General features: G+C 47.9%; 5 protein-coding genes and 1 non-coding gene across 6 annotated transcripts; 3 read left to right on the forward strand and 3 right to left on the reverse strand.

The window, feature by feature from the left end:
- Positions 1-5,061: 5,061 nt before the first annotated feature.
- On the forward strand, positions 5,062-5,373 carry BO87DRAFT_426498 (uncharacterized protein; the record flags this gene model as incomplete). Its single annotated transcript, XM_025627366.1, has 1 exon — positions 5,062-5,373. The coding sequence occupies one exon, from the start codon at positions 5,062-5,064 to the stop codon at positions 5,371-5,373; it is 312 nt and encodes a 103-aa protein (XP_025479232.1).
- Positions 5,374-6,352: 979 nt separating this feature from the next.
- On the forward strand, positions 6,353-6,942 carry BO87DRAFT_65661 (uncharacterized protein). The gene has a single exon (XM_025629454.1). The coding sequence runs from the start codon at positions 6,484-6,486 to the stop codon at positions 6,805-6,807; it is 324 nt and encodes a 107-aa protein (XP_025479233.1). The 5' UTR covers positions 6,353-6,483; the 3' UTR covers positions 6,808-6,942.
- Positions 6,943-7,694: 752 nt separating this feature from the next.
- BO87DRAFT_t149 lies at positions 7,695-7,766 on the forward strand. The gene has a single exon. It is a non-coding gene; the product is annotated as a tRNA-Glu (tRNA).
- Positions 7,767-8,001: 235 nt separating this feature from the next.
- BO87DRAFT_335591 (uncharacterized protein) lies at positions 8,002-9,091 on the reverse strand. The gene is made up of 2 exons (XM_025620501.1): positions 9,014-9,091; positions 8,002-8,959 (listed from the first exon to the last, which is right to left on the reverse strand). Exon 2 carries the CDS (start codon positions 8,816-8,818, stop codon positions 8,174-8,176), a length of 645 nt encoding a protein of 214 aa, XP_025479234.1. The 5' UTR covers positions 8,819-8,959; positions 9,014-9,091; the 3' UTR covers positions 8,002-8,173.
- An 839-nt stretch (positions 9,092-9,930) lies between these two features.
- On the reverse strand, positions 9,931-11,693 carry BO87DRAFT_377012 (uncharacterized protein). The gene is made up of 3 exons (XM_025623446.1): positions 11,111-11,693; positions 10,688-11,040; positions 9,931-10,639 (listed from the first exon to the last, which is right to left on the reverse strand). The coding sequence occupies exons 1-3, from the start codon at positions 11,264-11,266 to the stop codon at positions 10,222-10,224; spliced, it is 927 nt and encodes a 308-aa protein (XP_025479235.1). The 5' UTR covers positions 11,267-11,693; the 3' UTR covers positions 9,931-10,221.
- A 1,428-nt stretch (positions 11,694-13,121) lies between these two features.
- BO87DRAFT_377013 (uncharacterized protein) lies at positions 13,122-15,384 on the reverse strand. Its single transcript, XM_025623447.1, has one exon. The coding sequence runs from the start codon at positions 14,901-14,903 to the stop codon at positions 13,314-13,316; it is 1,590 nt and encodes a 529-aa protein (XP_025479236.1). The 5' UTR covers positions 14,904-15,384; the 3' UTR covers positions 13,122-13,313.
- Between the last annotated feature and the right edge of the window lie 111 nt (positions 15,385-15,495).

Below are 15,495 nucleotides of genomic sequence, written 5' to 3' on the forward strand. Positions count from 1 at the left end.
CATTGCTAATCGCTGAGGAAACACTTAGTCCGTCATTGAACAACGGATTTCCTGTGTGGATTGATGCTATTCATTTCACTCGCAATGACAAGTCTTGCGTCGGCTGGTCTTCACGGCACCCGCTTTTTTTCAGGGTGTGTGGTAGTCGCTAACGGCCTTGGATGGTGTCTTGGCTATCATATTTCTACTTTCGAGAACCGGTTCGAATACATTCATCTCCCCACATCATCATTGCTTATCATACACATTGAGCAAGACATGATGGAACCATAACTGCCGTGGTGAAAGGCTGGACTTGGGAAGATCCAGCGGTTCAGAGTGCTCTGTGTTGGCCGATCTCAGAAGTTGATCTTGAAAACCGTCGAACAAATGGTTCCGAAGAAGCGTGGTGAGACAATGGCTTCGGTCTTATACTTTGTTGATCTCAACTGCGATTGACCCAGTATACCATGTGTCCATGAGTATGTTGGATGAGGCTGCCCAGGCTTCAATGCCACCAATGATCATGTTGAGAAAAGTACATTACCTTCAAGAGTTCAACGTGACTGGGGTGGTTCACATCATCCTCACTTGGCGGACAGACTGCCAAGCGAGATTGCGGGAAGATCTTGAAAAGACCTTGCATTGTCCTCCAATATTAAGGGAAGATTGAAGCTACCGCAGACTTGAACGGCCCCTTGCAATTGAAAGCATATATGGCATCCTTCTGGCTTTCTTCGGTCATTACATACTGCATAAACTGCGGTCTCATATGGCTGTTTGGTCCATCACAGAAACGTAAGCCGGCTAGTGAGCAGCGCTTGAGAGTATCTGTCCTAGTTGGACGTTTACTTCATGGGGAATATCAGGACATTATACTCGTTCTGGTCCAACTCCACGTTATGCAATTGCACACGTTCGGTCTTCGCAAAATATTCCAAGCAGCTTGAAGAAGAAGGATCTTTTCAAAATGCGCCATGAGATGTTACCAGTCCCTCGGGCAAAGTTCATGAAGATATCACTATAGAACGATGACCTCCAAATCGCTAAGGTCCCCGAGATCAGACCTGAGGTTGATGACATAGGATGGACAAGGTCTCTTGCGCAAAGGATCGGGATGTTCGATACAGTTTTGATCGGCTATCACAATTCCAAAGCTGAACTAGGGGGCAAAGCACCCGACATATATGACGCTTTCGACGGTGGCATTGTCATTTGCTTTGCGTACTACGCTTGAATAACGGTATGAACGTCAGCTAATGTTTGACCTCATGGAGCGTTAGCTGCAGCACTACAATGATTCAAGGCTTATGAGGACTCTCTCAGTCATCTGGTGGTTCATCTTAACTGTGCTTTTCATGACTTTGTTTGCTTTTCTTACCAGCAAAGGAACGATAGAGACATCCTTCCTTATTGATGGGCCTAGAAGAGAGAGAATACAGGGCATTGCATACGACTGAAGTTCCAGCTCGTATGGTGTCGTCGCGCTTATGGTATGCTAAGCACCTCGATTTTCATGATCAAACGAGAAGATCACATTAGCTGATTCATAAGAACTAGTTGCTCACCAACCTTCGAAGTTGATGTCATGTTCATATCGATTTGACACAATTGATACTCTATATGAGAGAGCCTATATTAAAATGTCTTACCTTTTCATCAGGTCACTCTAGTCTCGTCTATATAAGACTTACTGCTTTGCTTGTCGACACAGCACATACGATGCGCGATTACCGGTAGAACAACCCGCACTGAGAATTTATATACTACGCCTTTCAAGAGCCTGATTTCTTCACAAATGACGAGGGGATGTTCAGAACCTACTTGTTCTGTATATACACTGCACTTTACATTTATTTTGTGGTTTCTCGAAGAACCGCCCGAGGCACGATGTACTCGTCTGAACGCTTTGAATAGAAATTTGCTCTGAAGCAGTGGAGTTCGACTCCGACCAGACTGTTCTCTCGTCGTCCTGGAACATTCGGAATTGTCACTATAATAACTAGTTTGGCAGCTTCACATCATCGCGGAATCAACTTCTTCGACTGCTTGTCTTTGTAGGCGGATCTCCTCGTGGCGTGATACCTCATAATGGCTTATGCTTTCAACGCGGAGCTGGTTTGGAAATCCACGAACAAGGCAGCGAACTGCATTAGCGCTGCTCTGGGCTACTTTTGGCGGTTCCGGCAAGACGGTTTCAGAGGCAGGAAGTCTGGGAAGAACACACACAACCTTTTGGTTCTTGTCTACCAGAAACCCTGTCCGTCGTTTCTCTTAGACGCCTTCGTTTCTGACGATGAAGAACTCTGTACTAGTCTTTCGCCAAAGTTGCACTACCAATGCTTCTTACATTCTGAGCTTAGAGCTGATTTGTGGCGTGCAGAGATGAATGCCCAAGTCTCATCCGTCGAAGAATCGTCGTCTCTACATGGAGTAATGGATTTTTATACAGATGACTTTGATGTCGCATGGGTGCGTTTTTTTTTCTTTTCTGTTGACGGTTATTGGCTCCTGATACCAAGTCTCTCTTCTGCGTGCAGTGGTAGAGCGCAATAATCAGTGAATTCATGCAGAGCTTCAACCGGAATCTTCATCGCCTCATTGCAACTACCCCGAGGCTGTCGATGAGTATGGTGGCGTGGACGCAAAACAGACTTTTTCATCCAGCTCATAGATTCCGACATAATCCATTTTCAGGGCCATGAAGTAAGAAAAACCTCTTTGGACAATTTTGGCTTGTATGCTGACTTCTGCGTGCCCAAGACAAATACAGCTGGGATTGAGCTTTGAACTTTGTCAAGATGAGTTGCTTGAGCAATGCGTATCGCCCAGACGTGAGTCAGTCCGTCCATCCTATGGCCACGACTCACTCGTCTGGGTGTACCTTGGTGTCTGCTTGAAGGACACTGGGTTTAAAGAATTGGCTCAGACTGATCGAAGGACCAGCTTAGCTACGAGCAACGGACCAACGACGTCATTCACCTTGCAACCATAGCACCATTTTATGGTGTTGTTGATGGAGAGTGAGATTATATAAGAAAATATCGATAAATTACAGTGTTGCTGCACCGTTATTTTCAGTAAAGACTGCATCTCAAAACAAACCCATCGCAAGTCGGCTGAAAAGACAGGGCATGAGGTAACCACACATTCCTCATTGTAATACCGCAAATCATGGGGCAATGGGCTAAAGACTCACCTACCTACACTTTGGAAACAATCGCAGCAGAGCCAATCTATGTTTCGACCTATTCAGCAACTTGGTGTGTTATGGACACAAAGTACCTCCTGCTTCAAACCCGCTACTAGTGTCGTGTGGTCTTACTACCGCATCCCGACACAATGGAACTGACCTAGGTGTCAAGAACCCATGGAGCGATCATGTTAGCAGCATCCGAACTGTGAAGTCCCGGTGAACATTGTCAGATATTACGAGTTGTTTCTCTTACCCCGGAGTATATATCGGCATACTTGTTTCGCTGGGCTGTACTTGAAGAAGCCGCCATTGCTCTCTCTTCGTGCAGCCTGTTATCTTCTCATCAACCATCACTTTTCGCTCGTTTTCTCTGTTTCAGAGTCTCTTCTACTCATCCCTTTCATTTGCCTGCGTCATGCCTCGCAATTGTTATCATCCAGCGACTTCTCCGGCAAGAGCCACTGCCTTAGAGCGCTCTTCTTCCTTATCAAATGGGTGGAACATGTCCTCGTGCAGCATATCTAGGCACAGTCGCAGCATTACTTCTCGGTAGATAAGCGATCTGAGGGATTCGAGTATTGTCACTACATGGTCGGTCCCAGTCATCCAGCAGGATGCTGTTCATTTGCGAGTACTGCTTCCGGAGTACCACATTCTCGTGATCTATCGCCCCGATCTCGAAGGTTCAACGCATTAGCGTTTCTTCGATGCATCGGCGCTAAACTGCTGTTGCCGGTATCGAACCGGATTTCGACATCTATTCTCCATTCTTCGTGGTTCTACTTATCTACAGTCACCTTCTGCTCCAAAGAATACGAGGAGTAGCTCCATATGCCCACAACATCAATATGATCAAGACCCACGTTTACAGGAGCATCAACGCAAATGTCATGTCTTCATACCGTCACCACCGTTTTCTTCAATGACAGACGGAACTCTGAGGTTTTTTAGAATTGCTGCTTTCTTCAAACCAAGATTCGCACGGACCATCATGGCCTGTCAATACGGCAACAAAACAGAAGCATTCAGTGACCAGGATGGGCCAGGATAGTTCTCATATGTTCCCTGATAGGACAGTCATCGTCGGCCGCTGGAAATGGGAAACAAAATCACAGATAATATATCTTCGAGCCCAAAGCTGTTCCAATGGAACATGGGTAAAGCTAAAGGTGCTCATCTGTGATGGCGCTGTTCAGGCTTCATGAAATCGAGAAAGCCTACTCGCGAAACATTTTCTCTATATCCAGCAAAAATTGAAACTGGCAATCAAACCCCGCATACAAGACAAGTTCTTAAGGCGAAGACTATGGTGCAGAAAGTGATGGCTAAAACCTTCCATCATCGTTGCGTGGATGTTACTGGCATAATGTTCTCATGAGTGGGACTGTCAACTCAAATGAAACTCGATCGTTCGGTTGGAGTTTTCTTCACTTAGAATGCTGAGCATGCTGCCCATTCTTCGCGATCAAGTTAGCATTGAAGAAGAGGAGCTGACTGGGTGGACGCATTTCCCAGGCGAGGAGGTATGCATCAGCAAGCACTGAGAAGCCCGACTGGGCGACGCCATCATATATTCTCTATATGGAGATACCATCGCCGTTTCAGCGGCCCCCACTCGAGATGTTACAGTATTGAAAAGCCTCAAATGGTTCAAGCAAGCCGCGAACTAATGGCGGCAATTGAAACACGACTGTACATTGGCAACTCCTGTCAGTTGGTTGCGGTGGTTGTTTCCATGCCCATGAACAGTTCTCTTCATGCAGTCTCTACCTCGTCCTTGTTCCGGCGTCTGAACAAGAGCGGCACGGTCATGAGATGTTACTTTTCCAGTACCGGATGGGAAGGCAGCTCGGCGACCTGATCAGTCAGTCTTTCTAAAGCCTGAAATGGGCAATCCTTCTTGGAAGTTCGCGACCAATGATGGCCAAACCATCGCTGAAGCCACCATACGATCGATGACTGCTTACGCCGATCGCAAACCTAAAGTCGAGCTCGTTAAGGAGACTTTCCTGTCTTACCTGACTTGTCTGCTGGAAACCCAACCCTTGGCCGAAGATAAGATGCCTACATTCCGCAGTCGTCGGTCAAGCAACTCTCAGATCACATCGAGGAAATGTCGCAGGACCTTAGAACGCTATATTGGTCCTCTTCGACGTACGTCAGCTGTACGGCCTCTTGACTATGTACAATTCATGTGATGATCCGTTTCATTCAGTCATTTAGTCGAGAGCTGGAAAGCAATCTGCAAGACAGAGGTACAACGCCTTCTATACTACCGCGGCAGGAAGCAATTATCAGCATGCAGTACCGATCTTGCTCATGTTGGTGGACAGACGCATCACTGTTCGACAATACATATATCACTCTCCTTCCTTAGTCTTACTACTAGACTTGAGTTCGTCATCGTGCTTCAGATACGTGAGATGATCTCTCCTCGTTCAGCTGAGTTAATACACTATGATCAATACTCTCCCATACAAGGCGACATAGAAGCAGCAACTGGAGATATATAAGATGCTAGTCAAGCATTCCTCGATCAGAACAGCCATGCACCCCGGTGTAAACTATTTCAAATCATACGAATCCTGAGAACGAGCAGCAGATTCTCTTAACAATACCTACTATCGGCCAAATGAATCTGTATGGGAAGCTTATACACTAGCAGATGAACAGCCGATCAACAGCACAGCAGAAAGCAACAAAACTGACAATATAGGTGACAAGTCAGCCAGTACACTGGGCCTGCTTCCGTTGTCTCTCGCCACCCGGATACGCCGGTTCTATGGAGCCCGGCCCTGGCACAGCTAGTACGTCGAATTACTATGATACACAGACACTCGATGGTCACGCTTTGCTCTCTGGTCATTGTCTGCAAAACAGTATACAAATTTCTGGAAGGACATATGGTTCGAGACATGTGGTCTCATAGGTGCCATATCGAAGATTGGTCAACCCGGCTCAATTTCGATGTATTGGTAGCTGTCAGTGAGCTCAAAGATCTGACTTCTATGCAAACAGCAATCACGTTAAACTCGAATACTTGCTACATCACGAGTCGAGATGAAAACAACGCAGTGTCATACGATGGAGGAGACAATCCTGCGCAGAGTACTCGGCGTACGAGCTACGCTGTGGCCGTGCGAAACTCTCTCCAGGCGGGCTGGGTATTCCGAGAGATCTATTGTCAGGAACTTGGGAATGCTTTCATCCTTCCTCTTATCATCATACAAATAATCGTTAAATAACGCCACTATTTGAGCGTTGTACGACTTTCACATCTACTAATTGACCGAAAATCTCGAACGGGAATGCGAAGCCCGGTGATAAGTCTGACGAGCTCATTCGGCCGACGCTACAAGCCCGCAGCATCTAGATGCCAAAGAAAATGGGCTGGATGCTGTGGGATACCAGTGCCAAACCTGAGTGAAGAAGTCTGGAATAACAGATACAGACCATCGCAGTATGAAAGGAAAGTACCACGGAAAAGTTCTTCGTTGGCAGCTGGTTGCTGTCACCGGCTGGCGGAGATCCTTCTGCGGTGCCTCATGCTGGGCATCATGTTAGCTGTCTATCAACACAGGACATACTCAGGAAACGGTCTTTTGCTCCTTCATATGAAGATGAATGGTTGATTATTTGTAGCGGATGCTGTTGAGGATCTGATGCTCGAATCAATACTCATCATGCTCAGCCCTGAAAACCCAACTATATAATAAGACCAACTGACTTGGGCCTGTCATAATGCTCAATCAATCAACATCAACGCCATATTTCAACCTCAAACGTCACTCGCTGGCGCTGGTGACCTTCAGGTCATAAAGACATGCGCAGAAGCTTTGGGATTGTCCAGGTGTCTTGACTACCTTGTTTTGAGGTCCATAATGGCCCGTGATGAAAGATAATGGGTTCAGAGATGGCTTGGACAGTGTGGCAGCCCAAAGCTGGGGTTGGTCTACTGGGGAGTGTCACTACCCTACTTCCCAACCAGATCTTTCAGTTCTTGTGGGCTGGGTGGATGTCTTTGCCCCCTACACATTTCCTACTAGAACGGCTCGAAAAGCAGCAACTGATGGTGGATGATATTTGGTGTCTCTATTCACTACTAGTAGTACTATCAGTTGTTTCTGACATTTTTGTTGGTACGATTTACTCATCTACAACAGTTAAGACTGAAGCGATCACTGCTAGATATATATTCCCGATCAGTATAGTACCTTAATGAAGACCATGATACTTACTCCTATACTAAGTACCAAACAACAATCCCTTCCAATCAACACATACATTATAAAACTATAAACAATCGAAAATAAAGCTCCGCTCTAGAATGAACAGTAAATAAATTAATAACACCCACAAAGAGCCACAAAAGACAACTGAAGCATGACATGACCTCACCTACCCTATGCCCCACCCACACCAAACTGGAACCGTAACCGTCACCGTCCCCACTCGAACCACACCACAAACCCCCTCCAGTTCAATATAATTTGCTCCGAACCACCAATTTTCAACAAAGTCCGATGTGGTGTAATGGCTAACATCGCTGTCTCTCACACAGCAGCTCGGGGTTCGATTCCCCGCATCGGAGATACTTTTTTCATTCATACCATTTCATTCTTTTTGTATACTTTGTTTGTGATTTGCTTTTGGTTGATCGTCGCTGTTTCATGTTTTATTATATTTCTTTTTTGGGGGCCGAGGATGGGGTTCAGCCTTACTTGTTTGTATGTATACTGCTAAGCTGTTTTGGGATAGCTTTCATACTGTGTACAACTATCTGCTATATTGGATTTACTAGGGGATTAGATAGATAGGTACGGGTAGGTGAATTGAACGCAATCAATGCATGATGATATTCATACAACCATAACGCCATTAAGCCATATAATAATGAGAGAAGTAATAATGTACTCCGATAATCGAATCCCAGCTCGATTCACAACAACCTTCCATCACATATCCACATCCATCTATCCACTGACTCTTCATCCACAATCAAGCACTACCACTCCTCTTCAATCCCTCCTCCACCTCAATCAACAACCCCAAAAGCTCCTTCCCACCCTCACTAACCCTCCCCTCAATCTCCAACCCCTTCTCAACCATCCCCTTGGCCTCCTCCCACCTCCCCATCTCCACCAAACACTTCCCACCCCTCCACCAAGCCTTCACGTTCGCCACAGGCTTACTCTCAACACTACATCTCGCATCGACCAACCCCTCCGGCCACGCGCGCTGGCTCATCCACGCCTGCGCCCGATTCGCATACAACCCCGCCAACTCGTCTCTCGCCAACGTGACGGGTTCCCAGCCGGGCCGGCCCAGCGCCATGTCAATGGCGTATGTGTAGAGACGGACCGCCTCGGCGTGGTTCGATTTGCGGTATGCGGTGTTGGCGCTGTCGCGGAGCTTGGTGATTTGGGCGCTGCGCTTAGGGTTGATGGGGAGTGGGGGAGGGGGGATGTTGGGCGGGTCGAGGGAGATGAGCGAGCGGTGCAGGGCGTTGAGGTCTGTGAGTTCGGCGGTTATTGTGGCGGTGGATGTGGGGAGCGTGGTGGTGTTGGTGGTGTTGAGGGAGATGGATTTGCTGGTTGGGTCCAGGTGGAGGGGGTATTCGGTGAAGAGGTCGACGGAGGCCATTTTCTTTTTGACTGTGTGATGTAGAGTTATGTGTGGTGGGTATATTTTTCGTGGTTGTGTGAAGACCGTATAGCTAGATACTATCTATCTAGATAGGTATCGTGTGTAGTTTCAGATTTCGGTGTTGACCCAGAATATGGTCTGTGCGGCGGTTGTTAGTGGTTTCGATTATATTGGGAGGGTTCATTGACTCACGTTCAGATATAGGTATTATTAGGAAACATGCGGGAACGACCTGTTGGATTGATTGATTGAAGAACAGGCGTATGGGAGATGACAGAACTGTAGGAAGAAGCAAGCTGGACGCAAGTTGTCCAGTCCTGCGATAAGTCTGGGGCGGTGGCAGAATTGCCGGCATAATGGTTTGTGGCGGTCAGTGGCCGGGTAATTATTTTGCAGATTGCATCGTTATCGCGTTCTTGACTTTGATGAGATATGTATTTGTCTCTTTAATTGCTTGGCTAGTTGCACGAGCTTAGTTTTAGCGGAGTATCTATGAGTCTAATTGACCTTTTATGTGACAATCTGTACGCGCTATACTCGGAAATCAATGCATTCATTCGGAGTTCTATGCTATACCCTCTACTATAGTACTGACAATAGTTACATACTGCGCACCAGTATATCAATCCAAAATGTTAGAATGGCTATAAACAGTCGCTTCGACCACAGGGATGTTCCTACACAGTAGACTTCTATCTATGTAGGCACTTGGTATCTGCCCTTCTAGGGAAAGCGTCGGTTGTGAATCCACAGCAACCAAACACCAGCCAATCAAGGTAAACTAAAAGCAAGCAAGTTAAATGCAGTCCATTGTAGGATATGGATCTATGGGAGGTTAGTCTTTTGATTGAACGGATGGTTTCGTGGCTTGTAGAATTTGATGATTGATTGGGGATGTTGTGAGTGGGGGTACTTCTGGACGAAGAAGGGAGTCATGTGCGGAGATTAGTTCTCTGTCCGGGCATAGTAGTGAATGATAGTTGCAGGTATAGATATCAAAGTATCGACAAGGTCAAGATTCGACAATTAATCACTCATCCAGCAGTAGAGGTTGGAAAAAGCAAGTCTGCAAGGATTTTGAGAATCTGCTAATGGCAATTATAGGAAAATATTGGGTAGCCATATACATTTACACTTAATGCTATCTATATCATAGTCCAACCGTGTCATCCAGATCATCAATAACCATGCAGACATAAAGTCCGATGCGAACACGTAAGGGACTTGTCCCGTCCCATCACAGCATACAGTCATCACCAGTGGAAGCAGCAGACAGAAATGGGCAGTTGAAACTTCACGCAAAAGTCAATCAGAAAGATAATACAGCACGATTGCGCCCACAAACACCGCTCCATGGTCATGTCGAAGAGATAAACGCAGAAAACCGCCGCTAGCCACGCTCAGCGCCCATAGCCGCTTACACTGGATCCGAATTCGGACGCTCCTCCGTAATGTTGGCCGTGCGCACCGCCATAGCTGGTGTTGTAGTCGTGGAGCACGCTTCCACCAGAGACCGTCGGGTCGTATGTGCCCGACAGCGCCGAGCGTGCTGCATGCGAGTTTCCAAACTCGTCCACCTCGCTCTGCTGCAGCAGAGCGTAGTCCTCGTCCCGGTCGCCACGGACAGAGGAGCCGATACCAGCACGGGAGCGGAAGTCGTCTTCTTCCTCCTCGAAATCATGGGCGGGGTTAGAGGAAAAGGCAGCCTTCGTCTGTGCAGCAAAGGTGGGATCGGAGACGGCGTCGGGCAAGGTTCCGGTGCGGCGGAAATGCGAGACATTGCGGAAGGACATGAAGGCAGTGACGCAGAAAAGCAGGCTATTCTATTATCAGCACAGATAATGGGGATGCGATGGGTATACTCACAAGACAACCACCCCCAGAATCACAGTAGCTGTGCTGACTTTGCATTTACTGGCGCTTCCGTAGGCCCAGTTATCGCATCCGCTTTTGCTGCTGCTGGAGCTGCTGCTAGTATCCCTTCTGCTCGACGAACTCGAGCTACTGCTGGAGCTGGAGCTGGAGTCGGAACTAGAGTCCGAACTTCCCTTACTCTTACCCTCGGCCACATAGCTAGCCACACAGACCCAGGCAGAGAACCACAGAATGGCGTACAGGCAGTCGACGGTTGCGAAGGCATAGACGTTACCGAAGCGGCGTGCGCGGGGCCACATGGGCACGGCCACGAGGTAGATCAGGCCGGGGATACTGAACCAGCACTAGAATTAATTGGGAATCAGTACATGTCATCAGGCGACAGGTGTGGGGATTTCAGTTATCGCAACGTACCAAAGCAAAGTACCAAGCGGAACGCCCATCAATGCCACCTCCCTTTGTGAAAACAGCGATGGTCAGGGCCCACGCCAGGAAGATGATGAACCCCTGGAACCCATGGATGAGGTTTTTCGTCCTCCCGGGATTGAAAGAAGGCCGTGCGATTCTCATTGTGGAAGGAGGAAGAGGAGAAAGACGGAAGACGGGGAGCGGTGCCTGACGACAAAGGGCGCTTCCTTGTACGGAAGCGAAAGAGAGGATAGAGCGATCGGACTTTTTTGTGAGGAATCAAATCGAGGATCCTTTTTGATGCGCTGTATGTCGAGGCAGGCGTCTCAAAAGGCGTTGTGGAGGGGCGTGAGATGGGGTGGAATGGATTGTTTATGCCGATAGCGATCGAAAAACCCAAGACCAGGTGAACGGGGCAACCCGATCAATGCCGCGCGGACGCTAAAGTGGGCGGTTTCAAATGGTAGCGTTGGCGAACCGGCAGCGCAACAACAATAGCAGCGAAATGAGTTTCGTTCAATCACGTTATTTGAATGAGGAGAGATTGAGAGAGATGAAAGAGAAAGGGGCAAAAAAGTGGACAGATGAATGTGAATGAGATGAGATGATTGTGACTGAAGCGAATTGCGCAGCATCTCTTCAGCTTCAGTCTTTGGTACGGTACCGTAACTTGGGATGCCGATCTTACCGCTTGACTAATTATAGCCTAGGCTGAAGTGGCCGCCAGAAATAGCAGCACCTGACATACACTTCTCCATACACTTACTATCTATATTGACATTCACCATGTTGGGCTCACAGCTCCCGGCTTCTACGGAATACCGTTGTCTGGTCGACATCCCAATATGAGTTGAGGAAGAAGCTCGTTTGCTTACATTCCTCGTTGGTACCGTACCTGTTCCGAAGGCCCTCCATATAAAGTTTCTCTCGACCAATCGGAAATCCTGCGGGGAGCCTTCCAAGGCTGACGAATGCCAGTCAACCAGCTCACCTGGAGGTCATGGGAGCAGTTCAGGCAGCTGTATTAGGAGATAGAAGAGGATATAATGTGCTGGCATGGCACTCACTCTACAAAACGTGTCTGCGAATATCATGATTCGTATTCGTCTGGCCCAAATCTGTTGGCAAACAGTGGCAGACGAAAGATCTATAGAACAGTATAATCCAGATAGTATCAGTGATAACGCAGTCTGCTCAGATGAAGCATTCTGAGAAAATTAATACGTATTCCAGGTGACTTAAAACTCTTAATAGAGACCGGGCCCTGATTTATGATACATATACTATATATCTATATCTCGTCACTTCTATCAAAGGAAGACCATCACATGTAAATAATAAAGATCATATACCTAGTAGTCTCGCTATATTAGTATTAATATGATAGAAAAGAGAGCAGCCTAACCAGCCTTACATGGTCTTACATTCCTACTACACTGATGTACAATGACGTACATGCACTACTAGGCATATGTCCATGTCTTCGTACACCACGTGCTTCCCGTTCAAAACCATAGAATCCCTAACTTGAAGTTATCTTACCTGCACATACTACCTACTATGTTCTATCTCTATTTAACAGCCTCCTTTACCTACATTTCCACTTACTAGACCACGGATAGTATCCTCAATTTGGACATACCTATACTACTTAGTAGTACTACTACTATTCAACCCGAATAACCCACACACCACATAACGATAGCCCCTCAACAAACCCAAAACCCTATACAACAACCAAAACAAGCAAATACAATTTGCTTTTTCTTAACCAATTTCACCCAATTCATACATAAAAGCACAACCAATCACCTCATCCAGCGGCAGTACTAGCCGTTTCAAACTAGCGCTAAGATACTGTTCTCGTGGAAACAGCTATAGATGTAGTCTAGACTGCTTCTACTCCGTAGTACGCGGGATATTGACTATCTATGCTGCAGATCTTATATTTGATCTCACCCCATACAATTGATTATACTTAGATATAATTCAAAGAAAGGAAGGAAGAGCCATAATATTCCAAACTACAATAACCAAAACATATCCCAAGGCGCCGCCTAATGCTCCTGTATATAATCAAGTAATCGTAACATCGTGTCCCGTCCTTCCGTCCATCCATGCTGAGTGGAACAAAGGAAATAGCCAACCAACAAAAAGTACTAATAATCAGAAGAAAGAGTATAAAAGGGCGAATCACTAAGGCATGCAATCACGCCCTCTTCACCCTCTTCGGCTTGACAATCATCTCCAGCTCCCTCAACGGCTGATAGACGTGAGCATGCCACCACCAAGGCAATGGATCCAGCTGGGAGAATTTCTGATTCTTCCAGAAGAACAGGAGTTTACTGCCCTCGTTAAGGGCACGATCGACCTGTCTCCCCAGCGATCCAAATACCTTCACATTGGCTTTCTTCGCAGAGCGAAACAGACTGAATCGTCGACGCGGAGGAGGCGTAGTGATATCGGGCTTTGAGGAAGCAGACGCAGACGCAGACGCAGTCGCAGTCGCAGTATTCGCCGTGCCATTGACCTTCCCCTCGGCGACACCATTCGTCTGCGGCGTCAATGCCTCCAGATACCCATCCACCAAGGATTTCAAATCATCCTCCAGGATGAGATACTTGACCGCCGACGCGCCATGCGTGCAGCTATCAATGAGTATCACATACCGCAGACAATTGTCGCTCACCTCCTCATCCACCATCACCTTCAACCGCAAATGCCCCGTCAACCGGGCGCCCATCTGGCTCGCGAACCGCTCCATCAGCGCCTGAATCGCCGTCGCGAGCCCGCGGTCCATCGGTGACTGGCCCCAGCCACCATCCCCATCCTCCTCAGCGGGGTAGATCTTAGTTGCCTTGACCTTCCCGGCAACGACCGCCATCTCGGCATAAAACCCTCCCAATCTCGTCTGCTGCTGCAACATCCACGGCCTCTCCCTGGAGATGCGAATCTCACTGACCTCGGAATAGGTCAGACTAAGAGTCCGTTTCGGCAGCATCACCTCGCGATCATCCGCCCTCCGCATATTCCACACCTTGGTCGGCGACCGATGGAGAATCTTATGTACCGCATCCCGAGACAACACCTCGTGTCTCTCCACAACAGGTAACCCTTTCTCGACCAGAAATGCCAGGAACGCTTCCCTGTCCGTTGAGGATTGGGAGAGTATATCCACCATCCCCCGATCAAGAGTGACGCACTTACACCCCGTCCGCGCCTCAATCACCCCCTTCGCGACGGCATCTTCTTCCCCTTCGGTCTCCTCGCTGCACGGGATCCAGACGTCCACGTTCTCTTTCATCACAACGTCTAATATTTGCGCTGCGTAGCCTTTCGTAGTACCGCCCGGGACACCAGTGGTTATGCGATAATACCCGCTCAGTACCCGGGACATACTTTCCCCGCACGCCACGCCCGACTGGTCATCCCCGCCCACCACTTCGGCCCCAATCACCCGATGGCCGGAGTAATACCACCCGCGTGCGATGGCCAGTCCATACGGAGTGTCGATGCCTGTGACGAGGACAGTCCGCGGCTTGAATTGGCTGTCGCGGAGGGCGGCAGCGCGGCGACGGGCACCGGTTTTGTTGCTGTCTGTTAGGGAGAAGGGGAAGTAGCCTGCGGCGTAGGCAGCGAGGAGGATGGTGTTGTCAAGCGGGAGGAGAGCGAGGGAAATAGCGACGCGGAACAAGTGCACTAGGACCTGGAGCTGGAGAAGAGAGCAGCGGGGAGTTTGCAGGGAGCGGGATTTTGTTGTGAGAGCGCGGCGAAAGCGAAAAGGGTGGCCGACTGTCATTTTGGTGTTATTTATAATTATTTCTTTTTATTGTCTTCAGTTGGTATATGGATAGATTTCGGGGATTAGTTTAATTAGTTAGAGGTACGTGGGGTTATTGTTGTATAGTATACTATACCCCGAAAGCACACAAAAAGAAACCCAAAATGATAAAGAGAAATGAAAATGAAGATGGCCTCTGCGGAGTATCCACGGGCGGAAATTCTCCCTATATTATGTACTCCGTAGTATGTGTCGCGCGAATGCAAATGTAATGTGCGTCTCTGTGTGTGTGTGGAATGCTGAAAGGCGACCACGTCAGCATAGGATACGCATTTGTGATGCGAGGCGGGCGGCGCTGGATAGATGGATAGATAGATAGACTATTAGCTAGTAGTAATTGGGAGAGAGATGTGTTGGGTTGCTGCTGATGCCGAGTGTCAAAGTCAGTAACTGAGTGAGGTGGCTGGGACTGCCAGCTAGCTAACTAACTGACTAGCTAAACAGCTGTCCGTCTATCTTATGGTTTCCACATCGCAAAGTGGGGGATGCGGACGGAGCCTATTGGAAAGAAAAAGCAATATGCGGATTTCACTTTTTTTTTTGCCTCGGG

Source organism: Aspergillus neoniger (genome assembly GCF_003184625.1).
Source record: "Aspergillus neoniger CBS 115656 unplaced genomic scaffold BO87scaffold_18, whole genome shotgun sequence".
Lineage (NCBI taxonomy): Eukaryota > Fungi > Ascomycota > Eurotiomycetes > Eurotiales > Aspergillaceae > Aspergillus > Aspergillus neoniger.

What these genes read in the sequence shown, in the direction of transcription:
- BO87DRAFT_335591 (XM_025620501.1), bottom strand. Translation starts at nt 8,818, where the DNA reads ATGGCCTCCGTCGACCTCTTCACCGAATACCCCCTCCACCTGGACCCA.
- BO87DRAFT_377013 (XM_025623447.1), bottom strand. Translation starts at nt 14,903, where the DNA reads ATGACAGTCGGCCACCCTTTTCGCTTTCGCCGCGCTCTCACAACAAAA.
- BO87DRAFT_377012 (XM_025623446.1), bottom strand. Translation starts at nt 11,266, where the DNA reads ATGAGAATCGCACGGCCTTCTTTCAATCCCGGGAGGACGAAAAACCTC. An exon ending in CCGCTTGGTACTTTGCTTTG is followed by an intron (nt 11,041 to 11,110) that starts GTACGTTGCGAT and finishes AATTAATTCTAG; the next exon opens with TGCTGGTTCAGTATCCCCGG. An exon ending in ATTCTGGGGGTGGTTGTCTT is followed by an intron (nt 10,640 to 10,687) that starts GTGAGTATACCC and finishes ATAATAGAATAG; the next exon opens with CCTGCTTTTCTGCGTCACTG.
- BO87DRAFT_65661 (XM_025629454.1), top strand. Translation starts at nt 6,484, where the DNA reads ATGCGAAGCCCGGTGATAAGTCTGACGAGCTCATTCGGCCGACGCTAC.